Below are 25199 nucleotides of genomic sequence, written 5' to 3'. Positions count from 1 at the left end.
TGGGGGTGGTGGTAGACATGAGTGTGGGCCTGGTGGAGGGTGGCCCTGCACTGTTGGGGGGTGGGGGTGGTGGTAGAAATGAGTGGGGGCCTGGTTGAGGGTGCCCCTGCACTGCTGGGGGGTGGGGGTGGTGGGAGACATGGGTGGGGGCCTGGTGGAGGCTGCCCCTGCACTGCTGGGGGGTGGGGGTGGTGGGAGACATGAGTGGGGGCCTGGTGGGGGCTGCCCATGGTGGCAGGGGGGTGGGGGTGGTGGGAGACATGAGTGGGGGCCTGGTGGAGGGTGACCCTGGATGCTGGCGGGTGGGGGTGCAGGGGGACATGAGTGGGGGCCTGGTGGAGGGTGGCCATGGTGGCTGGGGGGTGGGGGTGCAGGGGGACATGAGCGGGGGCCTGGTGGGGGCTGCCCATGGTGGCAGGGGGGTGGGGGTGGTGGGAGACATGAGTGGGGGCCTGGTGGAGGGTGCCCCTGCACTGCTGGGGGGTGGGGGTGGTGGGAGACATGGGTGGGGGCCTGGTGGAGGCTGCCCCTGCACTGCTGGGGGGTGGGGGTGGTGGGAGACATGAGTGGGGGCCTGGTGGAGGGTGACCCTGGATGCTGGGGGGTGGGGGTGCAGGGGGACATGAGTGGGGGCCTGGTGGAGGATGGCCATGGTGGCAGGGGGGTGGGGGTGGTGGGAGACATGAGTGGGGGCCTGGTGGAGGGTGCCCCTGCACTGCTGGGGGGTGGGGGTGGTGGAAGACATGAGTGGGGGCCTGGTGGAGGCTGCCCCTGCACTGCTGGGGGGTGGGGGTGGTGGTAGACATGAGTGGGGGCCTGGTGGAGGGTGCCCCTGCACTGCTGGGGGGTGGGGGTGGTGGGAGACATGGGTGGGGGCCTGGTGGAGGTGGCCCCTGCACTGCTGGGGGGTGGGGGTGGTGGGAGACATGAGTGGGGGCCTGGTGGAGGCTGACCCTGCACTGCTGGGGGGTGGGGGTGGTGGGAGACATGAGTGGGGGCCTGGTGGAGGCTGCCCCTGCACTGCTGGGGGGTGGGGGTGGTGGGAGACATGAGTGGGGGCCTGGTGGAGGGTGACCCTGGATGCTGGGGGGTGGGGGTGCAGGGGGACATGAGTGGGGGCCTGGTGGAGGGTGGCCATGGTGGCTGGGGGGTGGGGGTGGTGGGAGACATGAGTGGTGGCCTGGTGGAGGCTGCCCCACAATGCTGGGGGGTGGGGGTGCAGGGGTACATCAGTTGGACATGGGTGGGGGCCTGCTGGCAGGTGCCCCACAGTGCTGGGGGGTGGGGGTGGTGGGAGACATGCATTGTTGATCAGTAGTGTAAGGTGACATGTGGGTTGGCTGGGGGGCATGCCCATGGTGGATGGGCTGCCTGCAGGACATGAGCAGGGGTGCAGGGTATTCCCCCGTGGTGTGGGCTGCCTGCAGGGGCCGTGGAGGTTGTGGAGCGTACACCTGGGAGGACCCACACGGCCAATTCACGTGTAGTACTCCCCAGAACCCCTGAAATACACATTCACTGCTGAAATCGCGTGTGCAACTTCCCGCGCACCCCTGAAATACACGTACCCTGCTCGCACTGGGACAATCGCGTGTGGAACTTCCCGCGCACCCCTGAAATACACGTACCCTGCTGAAATCGCGTGTGGAACTTCCCGCGCACCCCTGAAATACACGTACCCTGCTGAAATCGCGTGTGGAATTTCCCGCGCACCCCTGAAATACACGTACCCTGCTTGCACGGGGCCAGTCGCGGGTGGAACTTCCCGCGCACCCCTGAAATACACGTTCCCCGCTTGGCGTTTGCTGTTTGCCAGCCCGGTGAACTGGTCCAGGGTTAGCGCAGCCCTTTGCGATGATTTAGCGATTTTGATGGCTTTTCCTTGCGCAAGGGCGTTCTTGGGGGCGTTACTGGCGCTGCTGCAGGGTCGCTGCGATTCTCTGCGCCACGGCTGGTTTGGAAGCCTAAAATCCATGAATACGCTGTGCGCGGAAATCGGTTTTAGCGCACGTGCCTGGCGCAGTCAATCGCACGTGGACACTCTGCGCCAGCCGCTTGCGACACTTTTCTGCGAAATTCTATGAATTACCCTCAAAATCTTTAAAGGGTGTTGCTGGGAAGGCATCACCCTTACAGGAGGAGGGCTTCAGTTTATGAATAACCTCCAATACTGATACTCTTCCAAAGAAGAAGGCTTCCAGGAGGGCTTTGGTGCCTTGGTCCGACTTCTCTGGTGTCAAGATGTGATTGGAGAGGGTTTGCAGTTGTTCTTTGATGGCCTGTTGGTGTTTCATAGTGTTGCTATTAAAGCCATCATGAATGGCTTGGCACCAGGCATTGCTTTCGTGTGTCTGATTAATAACTAAGAGGTTCTATGGAAAATATTTCTTTAGTATGGGATTTGGCATGGTGGATTCTATCACTGAAATGATTAGTCTTGGCATTACGAATTGTTTCTTTGTAACATTTTACAGCACACCATATTTTCAATGGACAGGACTTTCCTCCAACATCTTTCAGCTGTCCGTTTGATTCATCTAGCTATCAAGATGTCCTCTGAGAACCATTTGCTCTGATTAGTTGATGTGTTAAATTTAGCTGGTTTAAGAGGAGCTAGCATATCAAATACTGTATTATTAGCTGACCTAAATAATTGGGAGAACTCATCAAGAGAGTGATGTTTTTGTAATGAGCTAAGAAGTGGAATTACTAGCTCCTTAAAAGCAGCATGTGTCACATTTGTTTGGTTATGCAAAGTCTTCTATGTACTAGGCTGTACATTGAGATGCATGGTATAGAAACACTGAGTATACTTGCTCAATTGAAAATAAAACAATGTTCACAGAGCAGAAGGAATGTGATTTATTTTACAATGGTATGTATGTACATCTATGTGTTCCTTGTTGTTGTTTTGCTAAACCCAGTGCTGCTCACAATTTGTAAAAAATAAATATGTGCCGGGGCTCAACATTTCTCTTTGGCAGCCAGCCATGCTTTAAGACATTCCCTCAAGTGGAAAAAAATACTGTAGGCAGCACCGATGTAAGGTAGGCTTCTCTGAACACAGACTCTGTAAGCATGAGCCATGGAAGTGTAAGCATTCATCATAGAGAATAAATTGAATCATCAGTGTAAGCGTCCGTCAAATAGAATGGTTACAGCATGGGCCTCAGCAGTGTGAAAACTGTCCTACTGGTAAGAGATGAAGAAGGGAATGAATACTTTTTTAGCTTGAAATCTTGAGAGTTTTGTGGGGTAGCAGAGCAGGATTCTTTATCATACACATAACAGGGACATTGTGGGCAGGAGTACTACAACTTCCAGTCACCCAACAACCAGACAAGGCATGTACCATAATAACATATGCTTTGCATTTGCAGAATAACTATGCTTCTCAGTTTTTCACACACACAGAAACATCAAAAGTCAACATGAGCTTCCTTAATGGCAAAGATCACAATAGGCCTCAGTAGAACAATATATTCCCAAACAGTTGAGGTACAGAATTCAACACAGCAATGTACGTGTGTACAAATTGGGCACATCAACATGGGCAGTACAAGTGAATGTTTCCCTCACACATATGTCACTATGGACTGAAGTATTGGAAGGTTCCCTTACACAGAACAAGTCACTGTCAACATCAGCATTAAGACATTCCCTCAAGTAGAAAAGAGCCCTGTGGGCTGTACTGGTGTATGGTAATCTTCCCTAAACACAGACTCTGTAAGCATGAGCCATGAAAGTTCAAGCATCTATCATATAGAATAGATTGAATCAGCAGTTAATGCTTTATCAAATAGAATGGTTGCAGCATGTTCCTCAGTAGTGTTAAAACTGCTCTACTGGCAAGATGTGAAGGAGGGGTTGAAAAGATTTTGGCTTGGAATCTTGTGAGTTTGGTGGGGTAGAAAAGCAAGATTCTTCATCACACACAGAACAGGGACATTGTGGGCTGCAGTATTGTAACTTTCATTGACTTAACCAGACAAATATATACAACAGCAACATAAATGTTGCGTTTGCAGAGCAACTAAGCTTCTCAGTTTTTCACACACACAAACACATCACAAGTCAACATGAGCTTCCTTAATAGCATAGGTCACAACAGGCCTCAGTAGAACAATATTTTCCCCAAACATATCAGGTACAGAATTGGACACAGCAGAGCAAGGTCACACAAATAGTGCACATCAACCTGGGCGATAGAAGTGAATGTTTCCCTCACAAATATTTCACTATGGTCTACAGTATAGTAAGGTTTCCTCGCACGGAACAAGTCACCGTTGGCCTCAGCATTAAGACATTCCCTCAAGTGGAAAAGAGTCCTATGCCCTGCAGTGGTGGTAGGTAACCTTCCCTCAACACAGACTCTGTCAGAATTAGCCATGGAAGTGCAAACATACACAATATAGAATAGATTGAATAAGCAGTCTAAGCTTCCATCAAATAGAATGGTTGCAGCATGGGCCTCAGCAGTGTACACTTCCCTCATGTACAATGTATATAACATTGGTCCTAGCAGTTAAAGCTCCACTCGTAAAGAACATAGGAATGATCTTAGTAGTGCTAAATCCCCTTATGTAAAAGCGACACAGTATGGTTTCCCAAATGCTAACTGCCCCAAGAAAAACAGGCACAGCATGGGCCTCAGCACTGCAATCTCAGCCTACATATGACAGTTGCAGTATGGGTTTGGTTGTGCCTGCTCCACTCCTGTAGAATAGGCACAGTATGGGCATCAGAAGTGCAACTGCACCCCATGTGTAACAGTTACAGAAAGGTCCTTGACAGTGCCTGCTCCTGTCATATAGTTCAGAAATAGCAGGGTCCTTTACAGTTCATGCTCCACTCACATAGAACTTACATAGTGCTTCAAGCAGTGATCGTGCAAGCTCTTATTTTCATAATTAATGCACAATTCTCACAATAACAACCATATTCCTATACATTAAGTGGTGTGGCTGGATACTGGCACAAATTAGGCACTGGCTAAATGTATTGATTGGGTATATGCTGTTAATGTGGCTTTGGTAACTTCCTTTTTTCCCCTTACTTCAGTGTACATGTAGTAGTGATGTTTATCCATTCACACATTTTCATGATTTTGGATTGATACTGTGACTTCATTTTGAAACTTGGCTGCTTATAAACATGTAGTGTTTTAAAACCTAGATATATGTAGCAGGGGAAAATAATTACATGTGTACTTTTTTTTTAACTCTTTGTATCCTTGTGCAGGCATTCTTCCCCCAATCTATGTACTTTCATGGAATCACCTTATCCCCACCACTTTATCCCCACCATCTGTACCTCCTTTCCACTCGCCCTATTTGTTTTTGTCTGTATCCCCACCAACTTAACCTATTCCTATTGTCTTTACCCTTAAGCACCCATCTCCATGCAGCCTACCACTGCCTTTTGTATCCCCACTCACCTAACCTTGCCCCTCCCCCTATATTCCAACCCACCCTCATTCTACACCAGTTTTTATTCCCTCCATCCAGTCACTTAACCTTAACTGTGTCTACCTGCATTCTCTATAACTGCACCCATGCTACTTCATTCGTTTTAGTCCCATGAGGCCATCCTACCACATAATGTCTACCTCCAGCCACCCTACACTATCCTCTCTGGTCCCATGCATCTATCCCCTATACCTCTGCCATAACTCTACTCATCTTGCCTACACCCACCCATCCTGCCCCCACTGTATCTACTCCTACCCGTCCACCTTACCATCACCTTGTCTACCCTCACTTGTCCATTGTATCCCATTCCCAGTCACCCATCCAATGTCCCCTATCCTCTATATTCCCACTTTCTTTATTATCACCCACCCATCCTACATGTACTGACTGAACCCTACACACTGTACTCCTATCCATCCTACCTCCTTTCTTTCTACCTCTATCTATCCACTCACCTTATGTGTACTCGGGAGGATAGCTCAAGGGCAACGTGCTCGCCTTGGAAGCAAGACGACACGGAGCAACATAGGTTCGATTCCCGGGTCCGCGCCTAGAAACCTCTGGGTATTAAGCGTGTTATAAATAACCTATCATATCATACTATGTGTATGATATGATATGATAGGTTTCTTTATGTGTAGGTCCACTGTCGGTGTGCACACTAATTCTACTTCCACTCTGTCTACTCCCACCATGTTTATACACGCCTGCTAAATTCACACCCTCTCTACCTAAACCAATCCACACTGCTACCATCTTCTGCACTCACACCTATCCACTATTTGCATTCTGTCTACCCATGTGCAGACACCCCAATCTAATCTGTGTACACCTACCCACCTACTGTACTCATATACTCTTTACATCCACTCACCCATGCACCCTACATTTACTGTCTCTTTTCCTATCATCTCTACCCCATCCGCTGTACCCTTACCACCCTCTATATCTCGATTCTCCTTGCTCTTGCCCAGCTATCCTACCCCCAACCTACTCATATACTGTGTACATTCATCCACTCACCCTGTGTCTATTAATTCGACTCACAGCCAGCATACCGTGTGTACCTACCCCCACCCATCTGTATGTGCACTACCTCCACCATATTACTCCCTCATTTACTACCCCCACCCATACTACTTATATCCACATTGTCTATCACCACCCACTCATTCTCCATACAATCTTTCTTCCACCATTCACTGTCTTTACCTGCACTCTCTGTATCCCCACCTATTTTATTTCCATTCTCTGTGCCCCCATGCACCCACCCTACTTCCACCCTCTATACTCCCATCATCCATCCTTCCTCCGCCATATTTACTCTCATTCATCCTACATCCACTTTCCTATCCCTATTCTCTATATGTCTACCCACAACCCCTACATCATCCCAGTCTCCATCCACATATCCACCCTACCCCAATCCTCTGTTCCCCTACATACACTCTCTATCTCTATTTTCTGTTCCCATGCCCAGTTACCCTAACTGCCACCTATGTTGAATCCACAAGCAATGAAGGTCAGTTCCAATGTCTATCTGTTGCAGAAGGGAATAGTTTGTAAGAACATTAAACTATTCATCTTCTACACTCAGTTGAAGTCACGGGTGACAGTTTAGAATTATACCAGATGAAAGTAACAAAAGGTGCACCAATCAGTCTCAGGAAAGAAACTTTAGAAGATATATGTTTCCCTATGCTTTTTCCTCCTGGGAAATGAGGCAGATTGGATGATCAGAAGGTTCCAATTTCTTCTTCATAATATCGTTTCACACAGCTGTAATCTGAAGACTCCTGATTCCACACCAATACTGAATATATGTTTCACTTACTGTATGAGAGAGAATTTACATTATGTCGCACATACACTTCAGACAGGAACTAGATTTAAAATTGTTTTAGCATCTGAGACGCTATGACAGGTAAAAGAAAAAAAATAAATTTTATAAGGACAAATTACCAATATCCTTGTCACAATGAGAGGAACTAAGGAATATTGGTATAGAAACACTCATAGGTTAGATGCATGATCAGAAATGTGGGCCCTCTAACTTGGTTTGTGACTTTAAGTTGCCCTGAGTATGGTTGGGATGAACTTGCAGAGTGGATTCATGAAAGCAATCCACTGACAGAAAACATGAAACACATGACACTAGGAAAATTGCATTCCCTGGACCCTCTAAGTGTACTGTGATTCTTCACCACTGATTTCTAGCCATGTTACACTTCATATGTAATAAAGAAATGGCCTACTACGTTATGTGGAACATTCCTTTTGGGGAAAAAAGTACAAGGCATGTAGGGCTCTACATATACATATGCTGTTGTGGATTAAAGATTCTCCTCACTTTGATAAAGAAAGTGATTGCTGTGTGATGGAGATGTACAAAAATATATTACTTGTTCCATCCCTGCTCAGCTTGTTTATGCTGATTTACGGACAAAGGTGGACAGGTTTCAAAAGCACTTGTGTGGAAAGGACTATCAGAGAAAATATAAACGTAAAGACAAACACTACACGTGCATATTTGGCTTTCCTAGGCCTGTCACACCAGTTGGTTGAGCAAATGATCTGATGTCATCTGTTCAACATCATGTTACTTGTAAGTCTCCCAGGAATACGCATTATTTAAATAGGCTGGGAGACTATAAATATCAGAACGAAATTCAGCAAAAAGCTAAATAATTGTCTCTGAGTACAATACTTTCAAGGAATGACAGTACCACGGTTTTAGAAAAAAATAATGCAGATGCCGTTTGTTTTCTCAGTGTGTTATGAGATATTTATAACTTAGAAAACACACAGTATCCGGCACTGTAGACTGTCTCCCATGCATGCAGTAATTGGGACTGACCCTGCTTAGTTTCAAAGCTAGGAATTGGTGGTCCCTCAGGCCATGTTGCTCTAAGTGGTCTAGTAACTTCTGCTCCTTTATTAGGCAACATGTCCTGAGCGGGGCAGCCCCTTCCTCGCTTTGAAGCTAAGCAGGGTTGGTCCCGGTTACTGCATGGATAGGAGTACAAGATTTTCACCCCTGATGTCACTGTAATTATAACGATATCTTGGTTATCTGAAGTTATTATACCTGTGGTTATTGGAAAAAATTGTGAAACTCAAAAATACTTCCCTGCACCAAGCCCTCACTAACTGCCCCCCTACTGTGTGCCTACTCCCCCCACATCCATGATGGCCTCCCCTCTCCCATTCCCCCACAACACTTGGTGTTTATGTGACGCAGTTTGCTTTGATATGTTGACTATTCACGGTTATTCTTTCCGTTAGCCAAGGCTACAGAAAAGCTTCATGTTGCAAACTCAGTCCCTAGACCCCCTACAACGCCCATATTTCACTTGTTGACTTCTTGCCCCCCCCACTCCCACCTCTAGCCTGATGGCATTTGCATGTTTTCTGACCCAAAAAATGCTTTTTTTCTGTGTTTCATTTGATGATACCCTTGGCTATAAACGCGCCTATACCTTGCTTCGAGAGAAAAAAAGATGATGGCTTTTTCATTACTGAAAACCATGTTCCTGCAATGCACCATGGGAGATACAACTTCACCCTCAAATATCTCAAAAACAACTGCACCGAATAACCCCAAAACACAAAAAGGCCTCAAGTTAATGCTTCATGCCCATGTTGTTTCGGACATGGTCCAAATCCGTCCAGCGGTTTAGGCTGTGCACCCCGGCAAAAATTGACCTTTTTTGTCTATGGGAAAATGAATGGGAAGTAGGCCGCAACTTCCTATTTTTGTTTGTTTTCTTTTTCCTAACAACTTTCTTTTTTTTAACAAATCTTTCCCAAACCTCTAGTCTGGGGTGGTGGTGGGGGTATCCCTAATTGTCTTTGGACTTTCTGACAAATCCGCTGCACGAGTCAAATGTTATTAGCAATTCATGTTTTTGGGTTTCCTATGGTAGTCCGAATCATCTTAACTATAGGATATATTTTCACTGAACAAACCTTACTTAAGGTGCAGTACAGATTTAACAAACCAAACCCCTGGAAACTCAGAGGACATGAGAAGTCTGTTGATGTCAGGCATAATGCCATTTGTATGTGCTCATGGGCTTTGCAATGGGAACACGCTGAGTTAAGCTGGTCATGACTCCCCACATCCGCTGAATTTCAAGGGCTTTTGCTGGGTTCAATCTGCACAACTTAAACTGCACCTTAAATATGGTTTTCTCAGTGAATTTCAAGGGTTTTGTCACATAAAAGAGAGTTAAAGCGATGTGATTAATACAAAAAAAGTGGAACGTTACAGTTACAGTGAGGTGGGAGCAATGGTGTGGCCGAAGACTATGGCTACTGGGTTACTTTTAGGAACCAAAAGTGCAATATGGAAAGTGGACACACTGCCATAGGCCGTGGCCACTAGCCATTGCCAAAGGCCATGGCTAGCGGGCCCCAACAAATCCTATTAGGACAACGTGTCAAGGGACCACGGCGAAAGGCTGTGGCCACTGGCCATGGCCAATGGAATGGGAAGAAAGCTATTGGGGCAACATGCAAAGATGCCATGGCGAGTGAGCGGGAAAGAAAGGTAATGTTTTAAAAGATACAGGGTCTCATCATGAGTCGGGTGGCAGCCCTTAAATGCGGTGGTAACGGCGTTACCGCCACATTTAAGGGTACGCCCAATCATGTGTCTGGCGTGTTTACTCCCAGCTCAGAGCAGGGGGTAAAAATGCCAGAAAATGCTGTTTTTCAGCGCAATTACCCCGCGCCACAAATTGCCCTTGTGTCCAATGGGGAATTACATTTACCACCCAACCCGTGATCCAGCGGTAAAACCGCCAGATGGGTGGGCGGTAACACAAATAAAGTTGGGTGGTCTCGCAGTCGGGAGACCGCCAAACTCGTGATGAGTCACACAGAGGGCGCAGCGAGGGCTGAAGGCTCTGGCTAGTGGGCCCGGAAGACATGTAAAGTAGCCAAGGCAGGAGGCCGTGGTCACATTTTAAAGAAGCCCCTCAACACTCACACCAGAAAAAATACAACCCGCTAGGGAAAAAGGGCAACCACACCTCTTGCAAGGAGAACAAGGTGTATTTTCGTAAAAACAAGTAGTCGATAGCAAAGAACTCTGCTGCCATGTAGTGTTCTGGCTAAATTAGCACAAACATCAGGTTATAAAGGAACAAAGCATCACAGGTGATGTACGTCACATAAGTTACAATTCCACAGAGCTGGTTGGTGCAACCACATACATAGGTCAGCCTGCTCTATAGGTGATGCCAGACCATTGGTCCCAGCTTTGTCTGTCCTTCTTCCATGTGGGATCCTGCTCCGTACGTCATCAGCCTCTGGGCTCCTCATTAGTAATTATAAAAAAAAAAATTCAGCACATCTCCTATCTATGGCCTAATGTGCACCTGGTACTGCAGACATGTGCACAGAGGCTACTTTTAAGGTCACATTAACTCTAAACCCCTGCTCGATCCTATACACGCTGGCACTGTTCCAGTACTTCCCACCCCAGGCTTAAATGTGTTACTTTCGCTCCCTGGCACTTTGCAGCACAATCACAGGTACCCCAGGTGGGGTGAACTCTTTCTTCTATGATCTTTCTGATGGATTAGTACACCAACAGTTTCATGGTCAGTGGTTGGGATTGACTGATGAACTGGAATGCTGGGTTCTTGGGACGAGGCATCTAGGCACAATAACTTAGGGTTTAGATAGGTGAAGGTCAGAGGTTCATGCGCTCCTTCTCGTTGGATAGCTTTGCCTGAGGAGCTCTTGGCCCCCTCATGGCCTTGCAAGGTGCATTTCTTCTGAGATACAAATGGTACCAGTATGAGACAACACAAGGTTTATGAGTCTCTAAGGGTTTTGCCTACGTTATGATCTAACTCTGGGCATGTGCCTGCTGCTCTGGCTATGGTACGGTGCTAGGCCTTGATTCCAACATGGCTGCTATTTTCTAAGATGGCGTCTCACTCCTGGCACAAAATATGGCAAAAGCGCATACTATGGTGGCCATAGGTGCACCCTATTGGACACCTCCTGCCCCCTATGGGCTCTGCGACTCCCTGCATCAGACTCTTGTGTCTTCGCCTTGTGCGAAATCTCTTGAGGTCCTAGGATGCTCTCCCCAACAACATAGTGGGTCCAAAACAAACATATTGGGGGAACATTGTGGTCATCCGCTGGGCAACCGTGAGCATGAAGTTAAGGTGGCTTTGCCTGAATTGTCTGCCGATTAGCAGGGATTTTGTTGCATTACATTTTCACCCTAACACCCCTGCAACTAAGTTTTCTCCCTGAATTTCTAAGGTTTTGTTATCATGTATTGCTCACTTTAATGTCCCTGCAACTAACGTTTTTTTGAGAATTTCAAAGGATTGCTTACAATGTATTGCTCACTTTAATGTCCCTGCAACTACATTTTTTTCAAGGAATTTGAAGGGTTTTCTTTACCATCATTTTCTACGGGCCTTCGGCCATGGCGAGTGGGCCATGTCTACTGTACATGTTACCCCGATATGCTTCTTTTGGACCCACTAGGTGGCCTCGACCTTCGGCAGTGACGACTATACATGTCTTTCGAGCCCACTAACCAGGACCCTTGACCCCGGCCAGTGAGCACAGCCTATGTCTGGGCCCACTGTATATTTTAAAACACTCCCAGAGCACTAGACTTTGGCCTGTACCTGTACATATCCACCCAATACGCTTCTTTGGGACCCACTAGGTGGCACAGCCTTTGGCTGTGACCACAATACATGTTTACGGGCCCTCTAGCCAGGGCCTTTGGTCCTGGCCAGTGAGCACGGCCTTTGGCCGTGCCCACTGTACATTTTAAAACATGACCAGGCCATGTCCACTGTACATGTTGCCCAGATAGGTTTCTTTTGGAGCCCCTATACACGTCTTTCAGGCCCAATAGACAGGGCCTCCGGCCATGCCCACTGTATATATTAAAACACTGCTGGGCCAGTGGCCACAGCCTTTGCCTGTGTCCACTGTACATGTTCCTCCAATATGTTTCTTTTGCACCCATTAGGTGGCCTCAATCTACACATACAGTGGCATTGAACTACCCATGCCTGTGGGATTTCCCCAGTATTTCCCTGATAATGCTTGAAAATACAATACTCTTCCCACTCCTCACAGACGGTCACCAAGTGCCCCCCTCTTCTTTCCATAGTAGCCCCGACTCCCTTTGATTACTTATTTCCTCTGTGTCCCTCTCCTGGGCATTACACCCTAGCACTGTTTGGTTTGTTTGGCAGATTTTTGTTCTGTGAGGTGGTAAGCAGATATATAAAGGTTTTAAACAACAAAATAAAATCTACTGGATGGAATACCCCCAAACCAGTTAAGGAAATTGAGTCAATTACCCAGTTAAGTCCAAATCTGTCCAGCGGTTTTCGCGCTACGCTGCTAAAAACTGCACTTTAAATAATTAATGTGACTAGGCTGAAAACAGCGTTTTTATGTTTTCATTTTTTTATGTTTTCATTTTTTACCAAATTGTTCCCAAACTTTTCAAAACTTTAGTTTATAAAATGTCATCCAAATCCATCCAGCAAGTCAACAGTTATTAACCTCTCTAAAACTCTCTGCTGCAAAGCACCAAGACCAATATAAAGGTTTTAAGGCACAGCGGGCACCCCATTTTTTCTGTCAAATATTTGAAAAAACTACTGGATGGATTTACCCCAAAACAGTCAAGGAAATTAAGACAACTGCCCTCATTACAACTCAGGCGTTAAGGGTTTAACGGCGCCGTCGGCGCCGTTAAACCCTTAACGCCTGATTACAAGTGTCCCTTTGCGGGTTGGTGTTTAACGCCTGCTTTTAGCAGGCGTTAAAAATCCAACCCGCAAAGGGACTTTGGAGCTAATTACGGCACTATAATTTACGGTGCCGTAATTAGCACCTTCCCCATTCCCATTATGCCCTATGGGGGCAAAAATGGGAATGGGGAAGGGCAAATGGTGAATGGGGAATTACCGCCCCACTCACCTTGGAATGGGGCGGTAATTCTGCCATCCACCATGGCGGAATCGTAACCTTAGCGGCATGGACCATGGTGCTAATAGCACCATGGTCCTCCGCCAAGGTTGTAATGAGGGCCAACGTGTTGTGGCCAAATTCCTTCTTATTGGGTCCAAAACTGTCCAGTCATTTTGGCATGAGCAATCGAGCAAAACTTCTATTTCTATGGGAAAATGAGTACGGAGTAGGCGGAAAGTGCTATTTGCGTTTTTTTATAACTTTTTTTTATATTTTAACAGATCTTTCCCAAACTTTCAATTCGGGGGTGGGGTTGAGGGCGGGGGCATACAACGTGGTCTGCAAACTTTCAGCCAAATCTGTTGAACGAGTAAAGAGTTATTGGCAATTCATTTTTTGGATTTCCTATTGAACTCCGACTCACCTTATCTATAGGGCAGGGACCACCGCCTCATGATATATACATACACACAAATATACATGGAGTGGTAGTGGTGTAGATGTGTGTGGTGCAAAATGTGTGGATCGCGATGAGTGGTCGGTGTGCCGTGGGGTGTGAATTAGGGGTGTGGTGGAAGTGTCGAATGGTAGTGTGGAGTGGTGGAGGTGTGGAGTTTCACTACACTCTGAGAGAACCCTTAACCTAAACGACTGAGTCCCTATTTGGCTCGCCAATGTCAACCATCCAGTAGAGTCAAAGGCCCTGATTCATGGATTATTTGCCCCGAAAAAAACAGGATTTTTGCGCCATTCTGCCCACAAATCCCCATTTGTTTAACTGGGATTTGCGGGCAGAATGGCGCACAAATTCCTTTTTTCCGGCGCAAATAATCCATAAATCAGGGCCAAAATGTTTTCTTTATTCTTACCTATAAATGTCAATGAAATGTATTTTTCCTTATAATTACTTAAGAGCAACACTTTTCAATGAAAAGTGAAGTATGTGTCTTTGCGCTTAATTAGTAAGGCATTGCTAGAAGGAAGACTAAGGTCTATGTAAACGCGCAATTGGGATGAAAGTTGTTTTTATGAACTTATGATGATATGAATAAGGATTAAGAAGTTTGTTGTTATTTTGATGTTTTTATTTGTGTTTCTATATGATTTGTAAGATGTAAATATTGATCAATTTGTTGTGAACGTTTTATATATTTTGTGGGTTTTTCTTTTCCAATCATTTCACTCTGTACCACCAAATAAAGTCTAATAAGTCCATGGGACTTTGAAAGCTAATGCATTGTTCCATCTCTGCCTAATATTTTCAGTTAGCCCAATAAGCGGCATGAAACTCTGCATATTGCGTCATCTTTAAACTGGACCAACACAGCGTCAAATGTATCTTTGCACTACAAAATGGACATGTGTCGATGTAAAATGTAATTAACAATGCAAATGCCAAAACGAATGGCTTTGCCAATTTTTGTTAGTTTGTGCTATTATGTGCTGCCTGTAACTGCAATTACTGTCATGGTAAGTGAAGATAGGAGAGAGATGAGATGTGAGTATGGACTCAGCCTGGGGGTGTGGTTTGCCTATGTATCCACTCAGTGACTGCCCAATGGACATGCCAGTCTCCAGGCCCATTGCCACCCACTAAATGCCTATCCCCGCCCAAACCACATCTTTTTGGGATCTATTTCAGCTTCTGAGCAGCCTTCTTAAAGGTAGCAGCTTAATTGCAGCTAAATCAGCTCCTGGTGTAATACGTGTCTCAGCCAAGTGCGCTTTCAGACATTTGATTCATAGGCAGTATGTGTATCCTTGTATCTGTTCTTTGCAGTTAAAAACCATTGTTGTCAAAGACAACAGTTGTGGCTCTTTGATAGTCATGAAATCACCATTTGCAAGGCACTGTAATAATGTGCCCACGTTCTGCAACATTGCTGTTGCCATCTTATGGCCAGGTAGTGCCATTATGCAAGTGCTTGCAAAATGCACATTCCATTCCTGGTCAACAGCCAACACTGTTGGCTTTTGCACTGCTTTATTTTGTTTATTTCACAATATCAGCAACGATTCAGTACTTTGCACTGTGAGTTTCTATTTGTACTGGTCAATTATCACACAATGTCAACACAAGGACAGATGAAACGAATAATGATCGACATGTTTTATTTAATTCATGGTGTTCATAGAAATGCTACCATTCTCAGTTTAAGCGCTATGTGTATAAGACCCATAGAGAAAGTGTTTACTTTTTCGAACATCTGCAGCTGTAATAAGGATCATGTGTCAGAAATATGAGATTTATTCACCTAGAGCGACAGAGACTTTGTAGAAAGAGTTACACGGAGCACCTCATCTTTGTTAAGGGATAAAGAAATACAATTTAAATTAATCATTGGAGCATAAATCAAAGGACATATTATCAACTAAGCACCGAGACTGAGCAATGTTTTTTTTAGCTGCAGCTTCGAGGAATGACAGTAAAATACCATGGACTTATGGACTGCTGTTCCTTAGTGCTGATTGGATAAGGCGTCTTCCATTATTGTCCACTATTCCCCAACCCACCACACTTCATATGCTAGGCCCCTTTTTAATTACACTTAAAGCAATGTGTATGTGCAGGGTCTACACATTCCTTAATGTTTCATGGCCCCCTTCAAAGGGATGCCCTAAAGAGAACTGAACATCAACATCAATGTGCAGGACAGTAGTCACCCCCATCGCTCGCCAAGAGCAGTTTCAGTCCTGGATGATGGGAACTGCAAGTACAGATTGCAGTTCTGGATCATCATGCTGTTCTTGCGGTCAAATGGGATTATTCATCCAATAAAACACACCTACCAATTCCTTTAATAAATCGACAGTTAGATGGCTCCATTTGTTCCAGTTCTCTGGAGATCATAAATCTCTGCCTGCAAAAACAGAAGAAAAATCAAACATCAATGGAGTGCATCTACAATGTCCGTAGTCCTCTGGCATGTTGGCTAGCTCCTCATTCTCCACCTGTCGGGAGGATAGCTCTGGGGCAATACGCTCGCCTTGGAAGCAATAAGATAAGGAGCTACACAGGTTTGATCCCCTGGTCCGCGCTTAGAAACCATAAATAACCAAACATAATCATAATCACCAGTTATCTGCATCCCAAATAATAGTACAGAGTTCCAACCTTCCAACGTATACAGCATGGGGGTATCCGACACAGAGTACCACGGATAAATAGAAAATGAAGCATGTGGCATCGCTGAGGCCATAACAGAGATCTAGGGACAATCTGAATCTGATCATCCTCAACAGAGCAGCAGACATTTGAAGAAAACCAAACAATAGGCGAACCCAGTGACACTACAGACGTATTGGCCTCTGATGAAGAGCTTGCACCTGCTGATCCCGTAGAAAGGGTGGCAAAAAGGGAAACAAAACATGCTGAACGTCAAGAGGTTGAAGAAGATAGTCAGATAGTGTTGCAATATTTAGTGTTTGGGAGTTTTACAAAAGTTACGGTCTGTGACAGAACTTGGAGAAGGTGAGTAGGTGACAGTGTTGTACCCCTAAGGTTTAGCCTGAACTACCCTAAGGTTTGATACCAGTGGATGAGCAGCCAGGCTTAGTCTAGGAGGGAGAAGGGCTGTAGTGAGGTATCCAGTGATGAGAGTATATGATCAGTTCAAGGAAACACTGACACATTAGCAGTTATATAAAAATAGTCATTTATTTTATATACACTAAGAATTTAGAAATAGGTTAGGTAAGTACTATTCACGTCGTACTATCACAGCGAATAAAAGGCACCACACTTTAAATCAATGCAAAGCAACACACAAGTGAGAGAAACTACTGAAACAAATAAGCACACTTTAGATCACCTCTTGCAACTTGCAATGAACCCCTGCTTAGCCCATCTTAAAAGCCCAGCCCTACAGTAGGTGAGTCTCACAGAGTCAAAGGGGGAACTGGAGGGTCCAGTGACCAATGGCTGAGGAGGAAAGAGGCAGGTGCGCAATAGGCAGAGTAGAGTCTTTGACAGTTTTCCTCAGGGTTGCAGGTAAATAAGTTAGTTTGGCAATTTAGAGCCCAATGGGTTGTTCACCCCATTGGGACTCAGGGTGCCCTGGAGGGGGGTGCAAGTACCAGCTTGAGTGCAGCCCTCCAAGAACACAAGAACAACGCAGTAAGACTAGGATAAGTACCTGAGACAGTAGTATGAGATAGTACTTTTTTAGTGAAGAACTTGGTGCCGCAGGTTGGTCCCTAAGGTTAGGTGACAATTGTTCCTGGTTCCGATTTCTTGGCCTTTGTGGCTGGAGAAGGAACTTTAGATAGAACATACAGATGAACTCAAGCAGTAGGATGCCCAACAGTGGACGTATGCCCTACTGGTGCATTGGAGCCCATCACAGGCTTCGGGTCAGTTATGGTTGTCGTCTGGTATGGTTCTCTTCGTTTCTTGGTCCATGACTCAGCTGAGGTGACATCTGTTATGTTATGTTATGTTATATCAGTAGAACTTCTTATGCACAGCTGTGACCCGAGGGTATTTTGCCGCATCTAGGAGCAGAAAAGTGTCACTACAGGACCAGAAGAATGCCCACACGTTTGCTCAGCCAATGCTACTAACCTTTGGGTAGTTCATGCTAAACCCTCTCACCCAAGGTGGGCTTTTCCAAGTTCTGTCACAGACAGCACCATGTGTAAAACTCCCCAACAAGTGGAGTTACAGCAGTGGGATTGTGTAGTGTTGCACACACTGAAATCTGGAGAAACATGTGTTCAGGGAAACCATCCTCTAAGGCACCGTGTACCTGCCAGCTAAGCCCAGCCCCTCCAGCTTCTGCTCAGTCTCTAACAAACCCAGCTGGGCACACAATGCACACCAAGAAGGAACCAAGAATCACGTTTGAGATCCATAATCTTACAGACACTGCACATGTACGGTGCTCTGAAATTAAAGAGATGGGAGACAGCAGGAACACCGCATCAGGCATGCTTGGTCAGCCAGTGGCACACGGTGCACCACTGTGAACACAATAGGTTCCAGTAATTTGGGAGTAACAGGTATTATTACCTGAGTCCATTCATGACATGCATATCACTTGTTTTGTACACAAAAAGGAGGGATTTATTTTGCACAAACATGTAAGAAAGGCTTGCAGAACAGAAACTCCCATGTCTATTCAAAAGTGCTACCTGTAAGAAAAAGAATTTAAAAAAAAACCGAATATTGCAGGGATCTCAAGCACTATTTAAAAATGACCATATCAAAACTATTGGGTGTTTTACAGTATATTTAATACACATTCAAAAATGTTTCTTATTTAATGCCCTTGTTACAAAATACTTGAATGTGACATTATGTACCCATTTCATGGGCAACACCAGGGGATAACGGTCCGCGTCCCCACAGGCATTAACGTAGGCCCAGGCCCATTACCCCCCCAATGTTGCCCGTGGAACTGGTACACAAGGCCATTAGCACCCTGGGTTACCAAAGCGGCAACCCAGGCTGATAAAAAAGGATTTTCTTTCCTACAACGCGATGCCACGCGTGTCCCGATGTGGGAAGGAAAATATTTTACCAACATGGCCGCCATGGAAAGGGAAGGCGGGGCTCTGTACGGAACCCCTCTTCCCTTTCCATGGTGGCCGTGTGGAAATGAGAGGAAGGTGCGGCTACGGTGGTGACGGCTGCCACAGTCAAAATAAGGTAAGTGGAGAAGGGGGTTATGAAAGAAAAAAATGGGGAAGGAGGGTGGGGAGAATATGGCATGGGGGAGCCAGCCATCAGGCATCTTGGAACGTGAGCTTACACCAGCAATTCAAGCCTGCATTCCTAGCCACCTGCTTGGCTTGCTCCCCCCGCCCATGGTGCTAATGTTAGCCATTATCTGCGCAAAGAGTTAATGTCACATACCTTGGAATTCAATCACATTTCCATTCTGGTTTTGTAGATGCCATTATGACCCTCTCTTCTTTAAAACATTAATCTGGTCCTTTAAAACGCTGGCACTGAAAGAGGGTCACAGAACAATGGGAGGGAAGTATTTTCGTCTTACTGAACTCAACGGTTTTGAGAAGAATTAATGAATGGTATGCATTTAAATACTTGGGGTCTGAGATTAACTAAATATTGTTCTAAGTGAAAGAGGATCTGTGACTTGTCCTCAAGCATAAAAACGCGCTGCCCACAGATGACACTCACACACAGACTCACACTCACGTATACACAGGCACGCATAGCAAATATACACAATCACACGCACTCTACATAACCACAAACATGTAGTTTCATAACTCATTAATCCATTTACCCAGATGTACCATTGGTTGTAATGGCGGCATGCTGGTCCACGCTCCTCTAGGCCTCTCCCCTCCTGGACAGGCCTAGAATACCAGCCCTGCCCAGGATAGGAGTGGTTTCGTAGAGGGTGCCTCCCTTCACCCCTACATCCCTACTTTTGCACGGGCTGAGGGTGGAGACATTATTCTGACTCCCTCTGCCCCCAGCCTGTGTGAGAGACAGGATAGGGGAGGGGTCAAGAATATGCTTTGAGAACGGGGCGCGCCATTTTAAACGCTCCCGGGCACTAAGGGTTTCAGCCAGACAGTATTTGGGGATTGATAGTGAGAATACTTCTCTAGAGTGTCTGTATCTTCAGAATGTAGTAGAATAGCAGGCCGCCAAACTATAAGTGTCAAGTCTGAAAACAGAACACCTACATCAAAAGCCACAGGCTCTGGAAATCAACCCTTTGTTTGGAGCCTGAGTCCTGCAGCCATTCACTGTTGTTTAAAAACCGTGGTTTCAAAGTCCTTATCAATTACTTTGCATCAATCTCCAACATGCCAAGCCGGACGTTTTCTCAACCGCTCAAGTTCCATAGTGGTATGTCCCAAAATTCTCCTCCAACAACAAGACAGGCAGTGGTTTGAAGAAAATTGCTGGATGTGCTTGGTTGGAAAAAAGACACTGGAAATAATATTTCTGAGGAACTGAAGATGCTATATCTGGGTGGTGTCAGCTATTGAACCCTTTGCCAGTTTTTTGGTATCTGGTAATGGGGCAAACATACAGTCTGCCTTGCAAAAGGGCAGATTCCATATTACACCATGCTTTGCCCATTGGTTGAATCTTCTGGCTTTTGACTTTTTGAAGGGGAACACCAACATTGCGATCTTGGCGGGATCAGCAAAGAGAATATGTGGCTTTTTTCTCCATTCTCTGAAGGCATGGGCAGCACGGGCAAACATTCAGGAAAACACAACGTGCCATTTCAAAGCTGTATGAATGTACCTACAAGGTTGAACTTCACTTTTTAGATGTTACGAAGAAGGTTAGAGCAAAAGAAGGCAGTGCAAGAGTACATACGCAGCACATATTGGCAGGTGGTGCTATGCTTAATTCAGTACAGGGATTCATGCTAGATCATCCTCCACTCCTTCTGAAGATGCAGGCCACTTGCTTCATGCACAGGGAGCATGCCACACTAATTGAACTGATAGCACAAATGCATCTGCTAAAGTAACAGGTTTAGATGCAGCTTAGTGTCTCCCAAATCAAAGGCGAGGTGTCTGCATGCCCCTTGCTTACTGAGTGCTTCAGCGGCTTTAGGATAGTGAATTATTTAAGAAACTGATAACACTTAACCCTGAACTCGTGCACCCCTACTTGACCCTCGGTAAAAAATGACACAGCTACCAGCATGTCTGGAAGATGTATCAATAAATCATGCTTGTTTCTGTGGTAGAAGACATGGAAGGTTTGACAGAAGTTTGTGACCAGCCCACTGGTAGTCAACCCACTACTTCCACCCAACTAGCAGGAGTGCCAGCATAGATATTACATTCATGATAGAAAGTGTTTCACACTAGAAGCAACAAACAGTACCTGTTAGGGAAACGTTTTGCACAAGGTGCTCATGTCCCCACAGGAAGACACTGTGGTTGTGTCAAAGAAGTGCTTTGTGCAGGGGTTTATGTATTTTGCTCAACGTTCAACTCAATTATATTTACCACCTGAGGATAGATGGTGGTTTGGTGTCACATTTAGAATGGGGATAAGGAGTAGGGGTGGCATTGAGTGTTGGCGGCCTGCCTATTGTCTCCCCGGCAGGCCGCACGGATTGCCTGAATCACCAGTCCGATGCTAAAATGCAGGGGGGCGGATGTAGGGGGCACCCTATGGCATCCAGAGTACCAGACCCACGTACCTTGGCTGGAGGCACCCAGCACACATCAGCCCCAGCTCTGGGGGCACCCAAGCCGGGGTGGCCCCAGTTGCCGTGATCACACGGCATAACATTCAATTGAGGCAGTGTTGCCCAGCAGGGGCACCATCCTCATGCCGGCCCACGTGGCAGGCCCTCGGCATGCTGAGCTGCACCAGCATGGTGCACATCAACCACGACACAGGAGCCAGTTCTTTATTCGACTGACAAGCCGGAAGCGGCTTGTCCCTTTTATTACGTTGGTCACATGGTTACCACCATGTGACCTGTCCACTTGGATCACTTGCAGGTTCGCAGGATACCAGTCCGTCTTCTGTTGAGATATCTTCAGGACAGCTCAGAGTTCAAGGGTGCCTGGGGGCAACAGGGGCCACATTGGCCTAGTCCTTAGCTAGTGGGGGAAAGACTGTGGCAGGATGCTGGTGTCACGATGACAGGCCAGCTCAAAGTTCAGGGCTGGCAAAGCTGCACCTGGGGATGCCAGGGGCCACCTCGGCCCAGTCTATCGATGGTGGCAGGACGACTGTGGCAGCACGATGGCCGGGTGCTGGTGTTGGATTACGGGCCACTCACGTCACTCCCCCCCTCCACACAGGGGCTGATGCAGCACACCACTACCGGCATAGTGCACACAAGCACTCTGCAGAGTTGCAACCCACCTCCACACCTTTCCTTCCTCTTGGGGTACCCACCACCTGGCTGTAAGGTAGCGACCGTACCTTTGGCATACTGTCATACGGCCTGCTTGTGTATAGTGAGCACGGGTAGCCCAGCACTTTCTTCACTGTACCTCAGAATGATGTTGTCCCCACTTGGAGCCTGCAACCCGCATCCCCTTCCATCGTGCTGGCACTGTTGACGTAGCCGTGTCCTTTCTTTTTTTTAAATTGGACATCACCGCTGCTGGGCCCGGGATCACACTAGGGCCCCTCTTCTGACTCAGCACTGATGGAGCACGGGCACTCCTTGTGGAGCCACTACCCTCTTGCCCTCCTCATGGGGCGGAGCCGCTGGCAGGTTGAGAGGGGCTACTATGTTCTTTGGCCCCAGTTGATGATAGGATAGCCTCCCTTTTGTCCTTCTGGGGACCACCACCAACGGCTAGTCAGGCCGCTGTAGGCCCGAATGTTTCCTTTTTTTCCTTGCTCACCGCCGCGGGCCCGGTGATCATAGGCCAGGCCCACCTTCATTTCACTGCTGCCGGCCCAGGTGGCAATGGGCCACGCCCCCTTCCTTATCATTTTCAAGGCAGCTGCTGCGTGCCTCCGTTTCTAACGATTTTATTTTTTGTTTGCCACGCCCAACTTCATTTCACTGCTGCTGGCCCAGGTGGCAATGTGCCATGCCCCCTTTCTTATCATTTTCTGGGCCGCCGCTGCGTGCCTCCATTTCTAACGATTTTATTTTTTTTTTGCTACGCCCAACTTCATTTCACTGCTGCTGGCCCAGGTGGCAATGTGCCATGCCCCCTTTCTTATCATTTTCTGGGCCGCCGCTGCGTGCCTCCGTTTCTAACAATTTTATTTTTTGTTTGCTACGCCCAACTTCATTTCAATGCTGCTGGCCCAGGGGGCAATGGGCCATGCCCCTTCCTTATCATTTTCAGGGCCGCCACTGCGTGCCTCCGTTTCTAACGATTTTATTTTTTGTTTGCCAAGCCCAACTTCATTTCACTGCTGCTGGCCCAAGTGGCAATGGGCCATGCCCCCTTCCTTATCATTTTCTGGGCTGCCGCGGGCCTCCGTTTGCATCGATTTTGATATTTTTTTCTTTTTTCCTAGTTCACCGGCGCAGGCCCGGTGGTAATAGGCCACCCCCCCTCCTTCCGGGTCTGCTGCAGACATCATGGTCTCTTGTTGGGAAATCCGGGCTGTTGAGGCTGCCCGTTGCCAAGTTTGCAGGCATGCTCAAGGACCCACAGCTCCGCCTTTCTTTTCACGCATCTCCGCTACTCAATCATTTGCAGCTCCTCCATTTCACCCGTTGGCGGCCCGGGTGTGCACAGGACCCGCTCACCTTTGCTCTGTGGAGGCGCACGCGCAAGGACCTGCCGGCACTTCTCTCTGCATCAGAAAACCGCAGGGAGACACCGGCTGCCCTCAGCTCTCCCGCTCCTCACCTCTGGTTGTTCGGTGGCCAACGCCACCTTCATCACATACGCGGCCGGCGCCACCATCCTCCTCTCAGGTGGCCGACGCCGCCTCCTCCACGCGGACACCAGGCTGCCCGTACAAACAACACGGAGCCCTGGGCCACCCGTCATACCAGCTGCTGCTTGATGTTCCCTTTCTTCGGGGGGGAGTCACGTGTCCTCGCAGCTCCTCACCATCATGCAACACTCACCGCTGCGGTGGAAGCAGTGCGGGGCCCGGCCCACCATCCTCGTCGCCATTGTTGGCAGCCTGTCCATTGTCTACCGGGCAGGCTGCATGGATTGCCTGGATCACCAGGATGATGCAATCATGCAGGGGGGCAGACTGTAGGGGGCACCCTACAGCATCCGGAGCGCCGGATCTATAAAACAGTCAGAGGGCGGACCACAGGGGGCCCCCTGCAGCCTCCCGAGCACCGGTGCCACATAGCTTGGCTGGGGGCACCCAGCACACATCAGTCCTGGCTCTGGGGGCACCCAAGCCGGGGTCGCCCCAGTTGCCGTGATCACATGGCACAAACATTCAGTTGAGGCAGTGTTGCCCAGCAGAGGCACCATCCTCATGCCGGGCCACATGGCAGGCCCTCGGCATGCTGAGCTGCACCAGCTTGGTGCACATCAACCACGACACAGGAGCTGGTTCTTTGTTCGACTGACGAGCTGGAAGCGGCTTGTCCCTTTTATTACGTTGGTCACATGGTTACAACCATGTGACGTTTACATAAGTCCTGGGAGCTACCATGCTCCCAGGAGGGGTGACACATAACATGGAGGTTCTGCCCCCACTTTTGGTATTAAAAAAGACATCGTAAAAAAATGCAATAAAAACAAATTCGACTAGTTCATTTTTGACCATATCACATAGATCCCTGTAGAGTAAACGCTAGACAAGTCTCTCATGGATGGTGTCCCACCATTTGACATTGATCCATTCAGGTATTGGAGAGAAAAGAAGTATATTGGGCCCGTTTTTCTCGACTAGCTTGCAAGGTGATGAGCTGCCACAACTTTCCGCCAATTGTTTGTTCACTGACACAGCTGCTGCTGTTAGGATAGAGTGAATTTTACCTTTGGAGCAAGATCAAAGGCAATGAATCTCACAGTCTCCTGCTAATCACAAACAGATAACTGCTTCAGTTATTTAGCGGGATCAAGATAGTCTACTGTGCTCAAAATTAAGTCAGTAGTATGGTCCATATGTAGTCTTACCTATATTACTACTTACAGCAATCACTTGTCACAATCGACCACGGACGGCCACTATGAGCTGAAAACCTCAACACCCACTTTCCCTATATTTTAAGGCTGGCATAGATCTTAACTCACGGCGTGCCGAATTCCACAGTTACGTTTTGGCAACCTCACCTTGTTCCTGCAAAGTGTTGCTTCAGCTAGCTCTCGTCAGTCACTGGAATGCTCGGCACCCACGCA

General features: G+C 47.2%; 1 protein-coding gene across 1 annotated transcript in view; it reads right to left on the bottom strand.

Annotated features, from left to right (window-relative positions):
* LOC138570025 (serum paraoxonase/arylesterase 2-like) overlaps positions 1–24408 on the bottom strand; it is a 405975-nt gene extending 381567 nt beyond the window's left edge. Inside the window, exons 1-2 of the mRNA XM_069648559.1 lie at positions 23736–24408; positions 16236–16306 (exon numbers count right to left, since the gene is read on the bottom strand). Coding sequence (XP_069504660.1) covers positions 16236–16296 — 61 coding nt within the window. The 5' untranslated portion in view covers positions 16297–16306; positions 23736–24408. The remainder of the gene's footprint in view (positions 1–16235; positions 16307–23735) is intronic.
* Positions 24409–25199: the final 791 nt, after the last annotated feature.

This window comes from Ambystoma mexicanum, chromosome 2q (genome assembly GCF_040938575.1).
Source record: "Ambystoma mexicanum isolate Mex_15411 chromosome 2q, UKY_AmexF1_1, whole genome shotgun sequence".
In the NCBI taxonomy this organism is placed as follows: domain Eukaryota; kingdom Metazoa; phylum Chordata; class Amphibia; order Caudata; family Ambystomatidae; genus Ambystoma; species Ambystoma mexicanum.
Note: the sequence above shows the minus strand (reverse complement) of the source record. Positions and strands in the feature narration are given on the sequence as shown.